The sequence below is a fragment of the Rhinatrema bivittatum genome, chromosome 16, assembly GCF_901001135.1.
Source record: "Rhinatrema bivittatum chromosome 16, aRhiBiv1.1, whole genome shotgun sequence".
Taxonomy (NCBI): Eukaryota; Metazoa; Chordata; class Amphibia; order Gymnophiona; family Rhinatrematidae; genus Rhinatrema; species Rhinatrema bivittatum.
Genome location: NC_042630.1, coordinates 19,063,696 through 19,076,562, shown reverse-complemented (window position 1 = coordinate 19,076,562; position 12,867 = coordinate 19,063,696). Strand labels below are relative to the sequence as shown.

General features: G+C 46.6%; 1 protein-coding gene across 4 annotated transcripts in view; it reads right to left on the bottom strand.

Annotated features, from left to right (window-relative positions):
• Positions 1-5,495: 5,495 nt before the first annotated feature.
• LOC115078243 (asialoglycoprotein receptor 1-like) overlaps positions 5,496-12,867 on the bottom strand; it is a 29,539-nt gene continuing 22,167 nt past the window's right edge. For all 4 annotated transcript variants that reach the window (XM_029581035.1, XM_029581037.1, XM_029581036.1 and 1 more), the window contains 4 exons: positions 11,142-11,228; positions 9,766-9,917; positions 7,569-7,675; positions 5,496-6,707 (listed from right to left, as the gene is read on the bottom strand). In XM_029581035.1, the coding sequence (XP_029436895.1) occupies positions 6,560-6,707; positions 7,569-7,675; positions 9,766-9,917; positions 11,142-11,228 (494 nt within the window). In that variant the 3' untranslated portion in view covers positions 5,496-6,559. The remainder of the gene's footprint in view (positions 6,708-7,568; positions 7,676-9,765; positions 9,918-11,141; positions 11,229-12,867) is intronic.

The following is a 12,867-nucleotide window of genomic DNA, read 5'->3' as shown; positions in this document are numbered from 1 at the left end:
TTAAATCTTCACACTCCCCTCTAACTAGAACAGATTCTGTAAGACTGCTTTCCTGTTCAGCTTTATTTCCATTAACTACCGGGGGACCCTTTTGTCTTTACCTTCCAGTGGGTACAGAAGTCATTCTGGAATCAAACTTCTTGATTTTTTTTTTCTCTCCTCCTGCCTCCAAACCTATAATTTTTAAAGTTGCTGTGTTGTCCCAAATCAGGTTCCCTGGGACTGGTCACCTTACGTTTTTGTGTCCCTGTGCTGTGCAACTCACTGTAATAGCCACTAGGCTAGCCCTAGTGCTTTTGGGCTTGCTACAGTAAACCTAAAGGTTGCCTCTCTCTCCAGGACCCTCTCCCATTCCGCAGAATAAGGGGCTATCCCATGTTCTCCCCTGTGCCCCGTTGTATTACTGGGACTCCCCCGAAGGCCTCAGGGTCCTGTTCCATTCCTGCAACTTCCTGCATCCCTTTTCCTTATATTTTCCTTATTTTGTTTATTCTCTCTTTTTTACTTTTTATTTTATTCCTTTTATTTATTTAGTTTGTCTGCCTGATTCTTCAGCCTGGCCAGGAGCTCTTCTGGGGCATGGGAGCTCCCACGAGCAGGTGAAACTCTTAAAATGTTTTCAACTTGCTCACACTAGAGCTGTCTTGGATTGGAGAGAGATATGTCCAGGACTGACGGTGATGCTAAAGGTTCAAAATCTGAACTGAAGAGACAGGAATGTCTTCCCGCACCCATGTTATTTAATTTGGATCTTGAACTTCTGGTAGCATGAATTAGAGAGCACCTAGGAATATAGAGAGTCCTTGGAAGGAGGGTTGGAACACAAATGATATTCTGCTAAACTTAACAGAGCCCCAGAAGTCAATTGCTGCTGTGACGAAGATGCCTGCTAGGGGAACACAGCACCCAAAACGCAAGGGTTGCTGTGGCATTCCAGCTCTGCCACCCGCCCCCTCCCCCCAGCTATGCGGTTTCTATGCCCACCCCCCCCCCCCCCCAGACTGGGCCAGGCTGGGCAACTATTGGCCAGCCCAGGAAGCACATGTTGGGGGGGTGGGAGTAAGAGAAGAGAGGGGCCAGGCAGTGTGAGGCTCTTTCCTATGTCCTTTCACATCTCTCAGCTCCCCTGGGCTCGTCACCCCAGGCAGATGCTCATCTTGCCCACCCATAGCAAGGACACTGATTTCTGATTATAGAAACTTTTAATCTAGCGCAAAAAAAAAAAGTCTCTCATTGAAATGTCGCCTATCTGTGCCTGGGAGCACAGATAACAGGAACATTATTGGAATCAGTACAATAGAAATGATCCCTCGTTAATGTCTTTGATCACGGCAGACTTAAGGGCGTGACAGCCTTACTACAGGCTGCCCTCCCCAGCCTCCTGATGGGGAGAGCCCCCGCAAGGGCCCTTTCAAAATAGAGGCCGGCCTGGGCTGAATCTGAGGTCCCCCAGGTGGGTTCTTTTCACCTCTCAATCCATCTTCAACTCTCTCTCTGTGTCAAAATCCTCAAGCACCCCTTTTATACTGGGTTAACACTCCCTCTGATGGACCCTGATCCCCATCCTTTGTAAAGGGGACGCTCTCACGTAGAACATCGACCATTCTCCCAGTTGGCGCAGTGACCCCATTCTCCATCTGCGGTCAGCAGGGAAAAGACACAGGCTGTTTCGTAATATGTTCACCAACTATGGCAGCATCCAAATGGAAGCCATGCAGACCCAGCCAGAATTCTTCCCAGGGCGTATCCTAAGTGAGGAAAAAGGGCTCCGTGGCAGAACATCTGTCATAGATTCTAGAGAATGCTAGAACAAGCTCACTCTGCAAGGAGCAGTCCCATCCATTGGTAAGGGCACCGCTTTGGGAGGTGACCAGCATGGATTGTGCTGGGAACACCATCTAGAGTTTTCTAGAAGGAGTCCTGCGATGTAGTGGTTCAGGGAGAGGTCAGGACAGTCTCTCTCTCTCTCTCTCTCTCTCTTCCTCTCTCTGCAGTCTGAAGCAAGGAGGGCATGCAAGCAGCAGGGGCTGGGTTGGGGGCAGTAGCTGCAGACCTAGGTCAGGGGATGCATAGGATCCTAACCTATATATTTTTTTGAGAGCCAAGGAGGGGAAAAGCAGGTCTAAATCTTTCCATTCCTGTATTTTTCTTCTTTAAACCCCCAAAGTAATGGGCGTGAGAAGGAGTGAAAGCTTCCCAGGTGTTCAGGATGACTGTCACTATGAAGGTTTCTCAAGGGGGGGGGGAGAGAAAATTCTAGCCTGGGGTGAGAGAAGTCCAGTTGGTACCAAAAAAGTGCTCCACCACTGAGAGAAGAGACTGTAGCCACCCAGTACTCAAACTAGAGGAAGAGGAGAGGAGACTGTCCTGCTAAGGAGTGGAGCAGAGCCCTTAATGTTCAGATACCAAGGGGTGTCCTAAAGGCCACAGGAGCTCCCAAAACCTAGCCTTGCATTAGCAAAGGAAAGGGATCCTGTGCGGGATGGCTTGTGGGTGTGTAAATGGAAGAAACAGATTCATCTCCATGCAAATGGGCCATTTATTTATTTATTTATTTTATTTATTTAATGTCTCTTATATACCGATGTCCGTTTGCACATCGCATCGGTTCACAGTAAAACATGAACTTTATGGGCGAAGCCCTTACAAGGAACAGATAAATACAGTTAACTTTAGGGCATAGCCCTTAACAAAAACCAAGGAAGAAATACATTGGAGGGGGGTATTGATTTACATACTATAACCTATATATATGTATATATATATATATAAATAAATATAAACATAAATATTATAACATTTCAAGGTACCAAAATCAGAGGCAATTCGTAATCCAATATTCAGGCCGAGTTCACAAGTGTGGATTGGGGTTATCCATTTTGGAAGGAATTATGTGATGGGGGGTGACGTAGGGTAGGCTTGCTGGAAGAGCCAGGTCTTTAGTTTTTTTTTGAATGTGGGTGTATATGACTCCATGCGGATGTCATGAGGTAAGGAGTTCCAGATAGTGGGACCAGCTAGAGAGAAGGCTCTGCTTATGGTGGAGGAGAGTTTGAAAGCATTAATGGGTTGGGAACGTAGGGTTCCTAGGAGAGCTGTGCGGGTGGGTCTGTTGGAGGTGCGAGGGGTGAGTGGAGGGTTGATCCAATTGAGATTGGAGTGTAGCAGACTTTTGTGGATGATGGAGAGTGCCTTATAAAGAATTCGGGAGTGTATAGGGAGCCAGTGTAGAGAGATGAGTATGGGGGTGATATGGTCCTTCTTTTTGGAGTTTGATAGAATACGAGCGGCAGCATTTTGTAAAAGTTGTAAAGGCTTGGTGTGTGAAATGGGGATGCCAAGGAGAAGTGCGTTACAATAGTCTATTTTGGATAGAATAATAGACTGAAGTACAGTACGGAAATCCATGAAATGGAGAAGAGGTCTGAGTTTTTTTATTGTTTGAAGCTTATAATAACAATCCTTAATGATAGAGTTAATGAATGATTTAAAAGTCAGGTGATTATCTATAAGTACACCTAAATTGCGAACCTGTGTGGGGAAAGAGGAGGATGAGTGTGTAAGTGGAATGTCTGGAAGAGGTTGCTTGTTAGATATGATTAAAAGTTCAGTTTTTTTGGGATTTAAAGCTAGATGCATGTCATTAAGAAGTTGGGTGATGGAAGAAAGGCAGGATTCCCAGTTATGTAGGGCAGTTTGGAGGGAGTCGGAAAATGGGAAAATGATTTGCACATCGTCAGCATAAATGAAATGCTTGATGTGCAGGTTGGTGAGCAGGGTGGTGAGAGGAAGCATGTATATATTGAAGAGGGTAGAAGAGAGGGAGGAGCCTTGGGGAACACCCTGAGGCAGACTAATGGGGTCAGATTCTTTATTATCCACAAAGACAGTGAAGAAGCGATTTTGGAGATATGATTGTATCCAGGAGAGGGCATTGCCGGAGATCCCAATACTCCTGAGGATGTTGAGGAGGACATCGTGGTTGACTGTGTCGAACGCAGCCGAGATGTCAAGCATGGCAACCAGATAAGAGGAACCTGAGTCAGTCCCTCTGATGAGAGTATCATGAAGGGAGAGCAGTAAGGTTTCAGTACTGAGATGTTTCCTGAAACCATGTAGTGTGGGAGGGAGGATATTGTTTAGTTCAAGGTGATCAGAAAGACGAGAGTTGACTAGTTTCTCGAGGATTTTAGCTAGGAAGGGGAGGTTAGAAACAGGTCTGTAGTTAGACAAGGTAGCGGGGTCGAGATTGGGTTTTTTGAGTAGTGGTTTCACTACTGCTTGTTTTAGGAAATTTGGGACTGAGCCATGTGCTAGTGAGCAGTTCAGGATATTTGATAGAGGTTTGGCAATTACTTTGGGTATTGAAAGCAGGAGTTTCGAAGGAATAGTTTCAGAGGGATGCGATGAGGGTTTCATCCTTTTAAGGATGTTTTCTACTTCGAGGGAGGAGGAAGAGTCGAACGAGGAGAGGGAGACTGAAGCGCTAAAAGTCGGTAGGCAAATATTTAAGTTATTATTAGAGAATTGAGTTGTGATGGCGGAGACTTTATTTTTAAAAAATTGGGCTAATTCATTGCAGCGATTTTTTGAAGAGTTAGGAATTTGTTGTGTGTGGGAGGGAGAGGTGAGTTCAGCTACCATAGAGAAAAGGGCCTTGGGATTGTATTGCAAGCCATGTATTTTTTTGGCGTAGTATTCACGTTTGGTGTGAATGATGGAATTTCTATATTCATGCATGCGTTGGTAGTAGATTGTTTTATTAGAGGGGGATTGTTGTTTGCGCCAGGATCTTTCAGCAGCTCTAAGTTGTGTTTTAAGATTTCTGAGGTACGGATTGTACCAGGGTTTTCTATTTCTGTGGTTCGGGTTTACAGTTTTTGTTATTTGTGGGCAATGCTCATTGGCAATGGAGAGAATTGCATTTGGCAATGGAGAGAATGCATTTGCCAGAATGCAACAATCAAATACATTTTATTTCAGTAAAGTATTCGGCTGGAGCCAGCATCCAGTGCTTGGAGACTTTTGTCTTAAGTGTACAAACTCCCAAGGCGTAGAAATGAATCTGCACCTATAAACCCCCCCCCCCCCACCCCCACCCCCCTTCATAGTAAGGACATAGGTGGTGGTGGTGGGGTTACAGATGCAGAGGTAAAGAATGCCCTGATTTCTTTAGCTGTGGCAACCCTTTTTGAATTTTGTTGACGCCTTGGAGGAAGTGGGGGACCCTTGCTGTATGAGGAATGTGGATTTACATTTATGCTGAGAGAAAGGCAGGTTCACATGTAGAATACTGGCATGTGCTCACAAAGAAAGTTTATTTAAGAAATAGTAACCGGCCCATCACACGAGAAGTTTAATTTTGGAAGAGTTATTTTATCGCTTAGGTAATATCTAGAATCAAACAATAACTGGACAGCAGCTGGATTTTTATAAAGCCTTCTCCTTATATATGCTATTTGCTCTTGTAATATGAACAACTGATAAATTTTAAAAAAAAAAAACCCCCACCCATAACGCCAGCACTTTTTTCCTATCAGTCAACACCCACTGGAGACCGTTCTTGGTTAGCAGGCGTCGGCACGACAGCAGCAACAGCAGGACAGAAATAGGGTCATTGGAGCTGACCTCTTTGGGGGCCTCGCATCGCATGATCGGTGCCATGGAGGAACAATCCACCACTCAATGGCTCTGACGCGGCGGCGGAGGGGCTGCGACGCAGGGAGGAGGTGATGGAAGGGGGAAAAGGTTCACGGGTGGATCCCCCTGCCGCGTTTTGAGGCAGAATCTATAGAGAAAGCGTGCTAAAAAAACCGCTGCAGTAATGAATAACGTCTTCTAAAAAGTGGGCGCTTCCGCACGCTGGGACTTTATTGTGTCGTTTTTTTGGGTTGTTGGTGCTGTCGGTTGCTTGATTTACTTATTTATTTGTGCTTGATTGCCCCGCCTCTTCCAGAAAGTAACAAGGTGGGTTCCAATTCCTAACACATGAAGTAGGAAATGCAATCGCAATCAGCATAATCTCTTCGGTAATATTTGCTCCATTATCGTCTCCCCCGCTGGGGTCAGGTGACAGGGATGCTAACCCTTCCAGACACACGCATTGTACAAGTTCTTAATCACAGCCTAAAGGACAAGGAGGGATCATCCTCAACTCATGTTCCAGGACTGTGCTTGGATCTTAGCCAAAAAGAAGTTGAAGTTGATATTTCAGTTTATACAGCCTGAACAGAAACTAGAGCGAGTTATTCTGTTGGTAAACAGATGCAACCTACCACCAGTATCACAATATACAGCAAAATGCTGTGCTCTTTCACATTTTCCTGATCCTTACTTTTGTCAGAGAGCTCCAGATCATTAGGGACAGGCTCGGCCAGGGCATCTTGGGAGTTGTAGTTTCTACTTTTCTTAGAGAAGCTGGAACTACACCTCCTGGATTATGCAGTGGGAGAAGGGAGGAAGGCAACTCAATCAGCCTAGCCCTGAGGATCCAGCCTTATTCGTGAGTGTCCACAACGGGAGGGTTCCGGATCGCGGGCTGTTTCCATGGTAACCGCCGCTAGTTCATCTCCTTCTCACAGATCCACTTGTAGAGGCGTGAGCAATGGTCGTCATTCCACTGGCCATTGGCATGGAGGTGGGCACAGTCCTCGCCCCCACCCAGCCCATGCCCGAAGTACTCATCGGGTTGACCTTGAATCCAGTTCCTAGGAGAGAGGTCATTTACACGTTCACCTAGAGTCCTGCGGCTGCAGTGAATCAAGACTAGACCTGGATTTTGCCTAAGGTGGCACAATTCTGGGGGTTGCAAAGTCCCCAGCACTCCTGCTGGGCTTCAGTCTGATTTGCACCTCCCTCACTCTGGCTGATCCTTTGATCCTCTCCCTCCCTCTAGCCACCTCATAACCCTGGCTCTGGTGCTCAGTAAGCTCCTCCCCCCCCCCTGCTCACAGCCCCACCTCCTGCATGAAATCCCAGGCGGGACAGGGACACTTGTTAGCAGGGGTCTGTAGGCTCGCTGCCTTGTCAAAACAGCAGCGCCAGAGCTGTGAAGTTGGTTGGTTGGGGGGGGGGGGAGTGCGGCAGGAAGGAGGGAAAGAATAGAAGGACCAGGTGAAGGGAGGAGGTGGGAATTGAATTGATTAGGGGGGGGGGGAGGAGGAGGAAGGAAGCAAATTGCAGGTTTGTGGGGGATAGAGGTCTACTTGAGGGAAGATTCAGAAAACCAGGGGTCTGGGGGGGTGAGGAGATGGCAGAGCAGTACCCATACTGATAAAGCCTGGGATCGGCAGAAGACAAACTCTGACACTGTTAAAGACAGGAATGAGGTGCTGTATCTGAGGGGAGAAGTGCTCTCTCTCAAGCATTGGAAGCAGTGCCAGTGCTGGCGCTCTCATCGGCCAAGATGGCGAGGCAGGGGAGGACAAGAAAGATGTAAAAAAAATATATATATAGGCAGGCGTGGGAGACGGGGATTCTTTGACTGTGGGGTTGGAAGAAAGGACAGGGGGGGGGGGGTGGAGCTGGAGACCCCATCAATTAAGGACTAAGGAATTCATCGGACTTACTTGACAGCAGAGTCGTAACTGGTGCCATCGACCCATTTCCATTGTCCATCAACGTCGGTGAGGCCAATCCAGTGGTAATCGGGCATACTCTGCTTCTCTACAAATGACTGAAACCAGCAGAGTATTAAAACCACCAGTGGGGTCAAAGCAACGACAACAGCCAGCTGGGAGAAGCTGGGACTGAAGGAGCAGTGAGCGCCCCCTCAGCCAGCCCCCCCTGCATCATTCCCTTCAGCAGCAGAGTGAAGCTGAGAACCAACAGAATCGCTTCACTCACTTCATGTGGCCACCAGGGGGTCGGTGCAAGAGGGTTACGGCCTTGCCTCCCCACCCTCCTCCCCTGGGCCCGCCCCATACATAATTACAAATTACACATTCATAATAGATTTTACATGAAAAAGGATATTCAACGTACAGTCTTCTGAGGTGCCAATCAGAAAAACCTGCAAAAAAAGACACTTGGAAGCCATATGGTGTCAGCCATATGGTGTAATGCATATTGGGGTAGATTTTCAAACCGCGCGATTTGGCGTACTTTTGCTGGCGCATCAGGCGTAAGCAAAAGTACGCGGGATTTTAGTAGATACGCGCGTAGCCGCTAAAATCCTGGATCGGCGCGCGCAAGGCTATCGATTCCGTATAGCCGGCGCGCGCCGAGCTGCGCAGCCTACCCCCGTTCCCTCCCCTCACCTTCCCCTCCCTTCCCCTACCTAACCCACCCGCCCGGCCCTGTCTAAACCCCCCCTTACCTTTGTCGGGGGATTTACGCCTCCCGGAGGGAGACGTAAATCCCTGCGCGCCAGCGGGCTGCTAGCGCGCCGGGACGCGACCCGGGGGCGGGTCCGGAGGGCACAGCCACACCCCCGGGCCCGCCCCCGAAACGCTCCCGACACGCCCTGAAAACGCCGCGCGGATCGGGCCCGCCCCCGACACGCCCCCCTCAGAAAACCCCGGGACTTACGCGAGTCCCGGGGCTCTGCGCGCACCGGTAGGCCTATGAAAATAGGCCTACCGGTGCGCAGGGCCCTGCTCGCCTAAATCCGCCCAGATTTAGGCGAGCAGGGCTCTTAAAATCCACCCCATTGGGTGTGGACTTCACCCTCACAAAAGCCATGAGTAAAGTGAATTTCATTTACAATATAGTAAACCTCCCATTCCAAAACAGCGCCAACTGCCAGCGCTCAAATAGCTACAACTCTACCTATGAAAAGACAACACTGCAAACATTACACTAGGCCCTAAAATACCAATACACCTCCTATTAGAAAAACAGTACAAGTCAGGCTGCCGTAGATCCCTGCACAGAAACGACACGCCAGCAGGATACCTCACCTCAGACATGCACAACATAGACTGATCCTTACCAAATACAGAATAAAGCGACCATAAAGTATAAAAAGAAATGTGCAGACAAAAACTGAACTGTAAACTGCAAGAAGACAGACTCTATGCAGTACTGTAATGGAAAAACAGAAACGCCACCAGTCCTCATAAAACATCAATCCAATAAAATCAAGAAATATAAAATATCAATCATAATAGCAAAACCATACCAATAAATACAATACATATTTCAAAACTGACAAAAAAATCCAATAATTAAAAACTCATGTACATTTTTTTTTAATTTCCCAATTGCCAATAAAATTTCAAAACAGCAGAGATATCAAATAACACCAGATAATTAAAACTAATAAGGAGAAAAAAAGATTCCCTGCTCTTCATACCTGGGACCTTTTAAATTTTGCACCATACTGTGATAAAGCAGTAGTAGACGTAAAACCTAACCTGGAAAACTACAATTTGTCAAAAGTGATACAGGATAATGCCAGAAAATGCATGTCGTGAAGCTGCAGGATAAACTAAAGTTTACTCCTGTCCAACTTGGCCACCATACACAAGAACTACAGTACATCAGAATGAACATAAGAGGTGCCATGCTGGCTCAGACCACAGGTCCATCAAGCCCAGTATCCTACCTCAGACAGAAGCCAATCTGTATCATTATAAGGTACCCAGCAGATCCCAAAAAATACATCCAATTCCTTGTTCACTCCCACTTTGAGTGCAGGATCTTGCTGAGGCCAACACACAAATGCTGAAATGGGCCCATCCATGGAAAAAAGTAGGATTTGGATGGATGGACATGAGAAAAAGAAGGATGACCATCCCCATTCTCCAGTAACACAGAACTCACTTGTTCAGTCTGGGTATTGATGACCACCAAGTGGGCCTTCTCATCTAGGCAGTACCTCTTGGACTCCTCCCATGATTTCCTCTGTGTGGAAAAATAATAACAGCTGCCTGAAAAGGTGAGCCATTTGGGTGGGCAGCAAGCCATCTGGGATCCTGAAAATGAATAATGAGGGGTCAGATCTCTGCAGCCTGTAACCCTCAGCTCAGCAGTGCCTTCCTTTCCCTGCACAGGGACACAAATCAACTGCTGTATTTTTAGGAGGTTAGTGAATAGATTCGAATCTGGTAGCAATGTTGAAGGCTTCCCATGTGCACTGTTCTACTGTTGAGACATTGACCTATGGACAGAAACTAATTGAGATGCTCATGATGTCCTCAGTTTGTTCTCTATTCCATTATCATTGAGATGGTAACCTACCTACAAAAGCTGATTTAGATGCTCAAGATGCTCTTTGTACTCTTTACTCTATTACTGTTGAGATATTAACCTAGGGACAGAAGCTGGCTGAGATGCTGGAGACGTCCTCCCTGTGCTTTACTACTGTTGAGATATTAACCTAGGGACAGAAACTGGCTGAGATGCTGGAGACGTCCTCCCTGTGCTTTACTACTGTTGAGATATTAACCTAGGGACAGAAGCTGGCTGAGATGCTGGAGACGTCCTCCCTGTGCTTTACTACTGTTGAGATATTAACCTAGGGACAGAAACTGGCTGAGATGCTGGAGACGTCCTCCCTGTGCTTTACTACTGTTGAGATATTAACCTAGGGACAGAAGCTGGCTGAGATGCTGGAGACGTCCTCCCTGTGCTTTACTACTGTTGAGATATTAACCTAGGGACAGAAGCTGGCTGAGATGCTGGAGACGTCCTCCCTGTGCTTTACTACTGTTGAGATATTAACCTAGGGACAGAAGCTGGCTGAGATGCTGGAGACGTCCTCCCTGGGCTTTACTACTGTTGAGATATTAACCTAGGGACAGAAGCTGGCTGAGATGCTGGAGACGTCCTCCCTGTGCTTTACTACTGTTGGGATATTAACCTAGGGACAGAAGCTGGCTGAGATGCTGGAGACGTCCTCCCTGGGCTTTACTACTGTTGAGATATTAACCTAGGGACAGAAGCTGGCTGAGATGCTGGAGACGTCCTCCCTGTGCTTTACTACTGTTGGGATATTAACCTAGGGACAGAAGCTGGCTGAGATGCTGGAGATGCCCTCCCTGTGCTTTGCTACTGTTGAGATATTAACCTAGGGACAGAAGCTGGCTGAGATGCTGGAGATGTCTTCCCTGTGCTTTTCTATTGTTGAGATATTAACCTAGGGACAGAAGCTGGCTGAGATGCTGGAGATGTCCTCCCTGTGCTCTTTGTTCTCTTACCATTGGACTTTAAAATTTGTAGTTGACAATTTAAGTCTTTGATGGTGTCTTTCAGCTCCTGCAGCTGCATCTTCATCTGCGACTCATCTGCAGCAGAAAATAAATGTTGTCTTATAAAAGAATCAAATCAACAAAATTACTTGATTTAAAGGGAACGGTACACCAGCAACAATGCTTCTTCTTCTCTTAAGTTATTCCTATTTTCCTGTCTCCTATCTCATGCTCAGACCTACAGGGGCAAATCTGCACTGTAATTTCATTGCCCTTCAGCATGCTACCACATATCTGTAATTCCACAGATACCCTCCACCAAGAAACAGGTGCCCCACAACCTCCAGAATAGACAAAACAAAAAAAATTAACTAAGGTAAGTATGTTTCAGTTTGTACATTTAATTGTTTTGTTTTTTTAATTAAAACTCATGTAGAAATCCCTAGGTCTCCCATATACTGTGGGATCCCTAGCTTCATTCCTAGGCTAGGATTTTTGTGGCTTGCAAATCTTCCCTGCAGGCACCTCCACCGAGGCTCCTTTGGATTGGTCAGTAGTGCGCTGTTAAAAAGAGTATTCCGAGTTGTCTTTTTTTGGCATTTTAAGCTGCAGCTGTAGAGGTCTTCCCATCTGTGAGCACCACAGCCTGTAACAGGGGAAGTGGCTTTTGTTTTCTGGGGTGGCCGACCCCTGTTTTAGGCTTCACAGCTTGAGCCAAAGGAAGAGCCTTTGCCCTGTGCCAGCACCCAACGGTCTAGAAGAGGATTGTCTTGCAGGGGTGAAGAAAGGGTTGGAAGAAGATTGAAAAGAACTGTTTTGTTTTTGAGAGTTTTTTTGCTTGTGGGCTCTTGTGCCAGGCTAAGGGAAGACTTTCTTCCCTATCGTGGGAGGTCAGGAAGGTGCTGAGGCTCCCATCAGCCAACTAAGAAGGGACAATGATGACCTGACAGAGAAGAAAAGAGAAGTATTTTTATAGATCATTTTGTTCCTTTTTGTTTTGGCAGGAAGTTTGGCCACTGGGAAAGGGGGCGGGGGGAGAGAGAGAGTTTTAGATTTTGTCATTTTTGGGGGGATTTCCTTCACCAGAAGTCCTGTGTCCCATCAGAGATAGAGATAAGAACATAAGAAAATGCCATACTGGGTCAGACCAAGGGTCCATCAAGCCCAGCATCCTGTTTCCAACAGTGGCCAATCCAGGCCATAAGAACCTGGCAAGTACCCAAAAACTAAGTCTATTCCATGTTACCATTGCTAATGGCAGTGGCTATTCTCTAAGTGAACTTAATAGCAGGTAATGGACTTCTCCTCCAAGAACTTAGCCAATCCTTTTTTAAACACAGCTACACTAACTGCACTAACCACATCCTCTGGCAACAAATTCCAGAGTTTAATTGTGCGTTGAGTAAAAAAGAACTTTCTCCGATTAGTTTTAAATGTGCCACATGCTAACTTCATGGAGTGCCCCCTAGTCCTTCTATTATCCAAAAGAGTAAAAAAACGATTCACATCTACCCGTTCTAGACCTCTCTACTAGGAGCCCACCCTCTATCACTTAGGAGTGTTGGGTCTTTACCTAGTGCTTGCTGTCCTAAAGCACACTGACTCGGCTGTTGAAAATGAGAAAGAGGCACTTTTGGACTGTATTTTTTGTTAGAAGGTAAATTGGAGAATTTTTGTTGGAAATTGGAGTTTAAGGGGCCAATATTAAAATATATCCGGCTATGTAAGTTAGCTG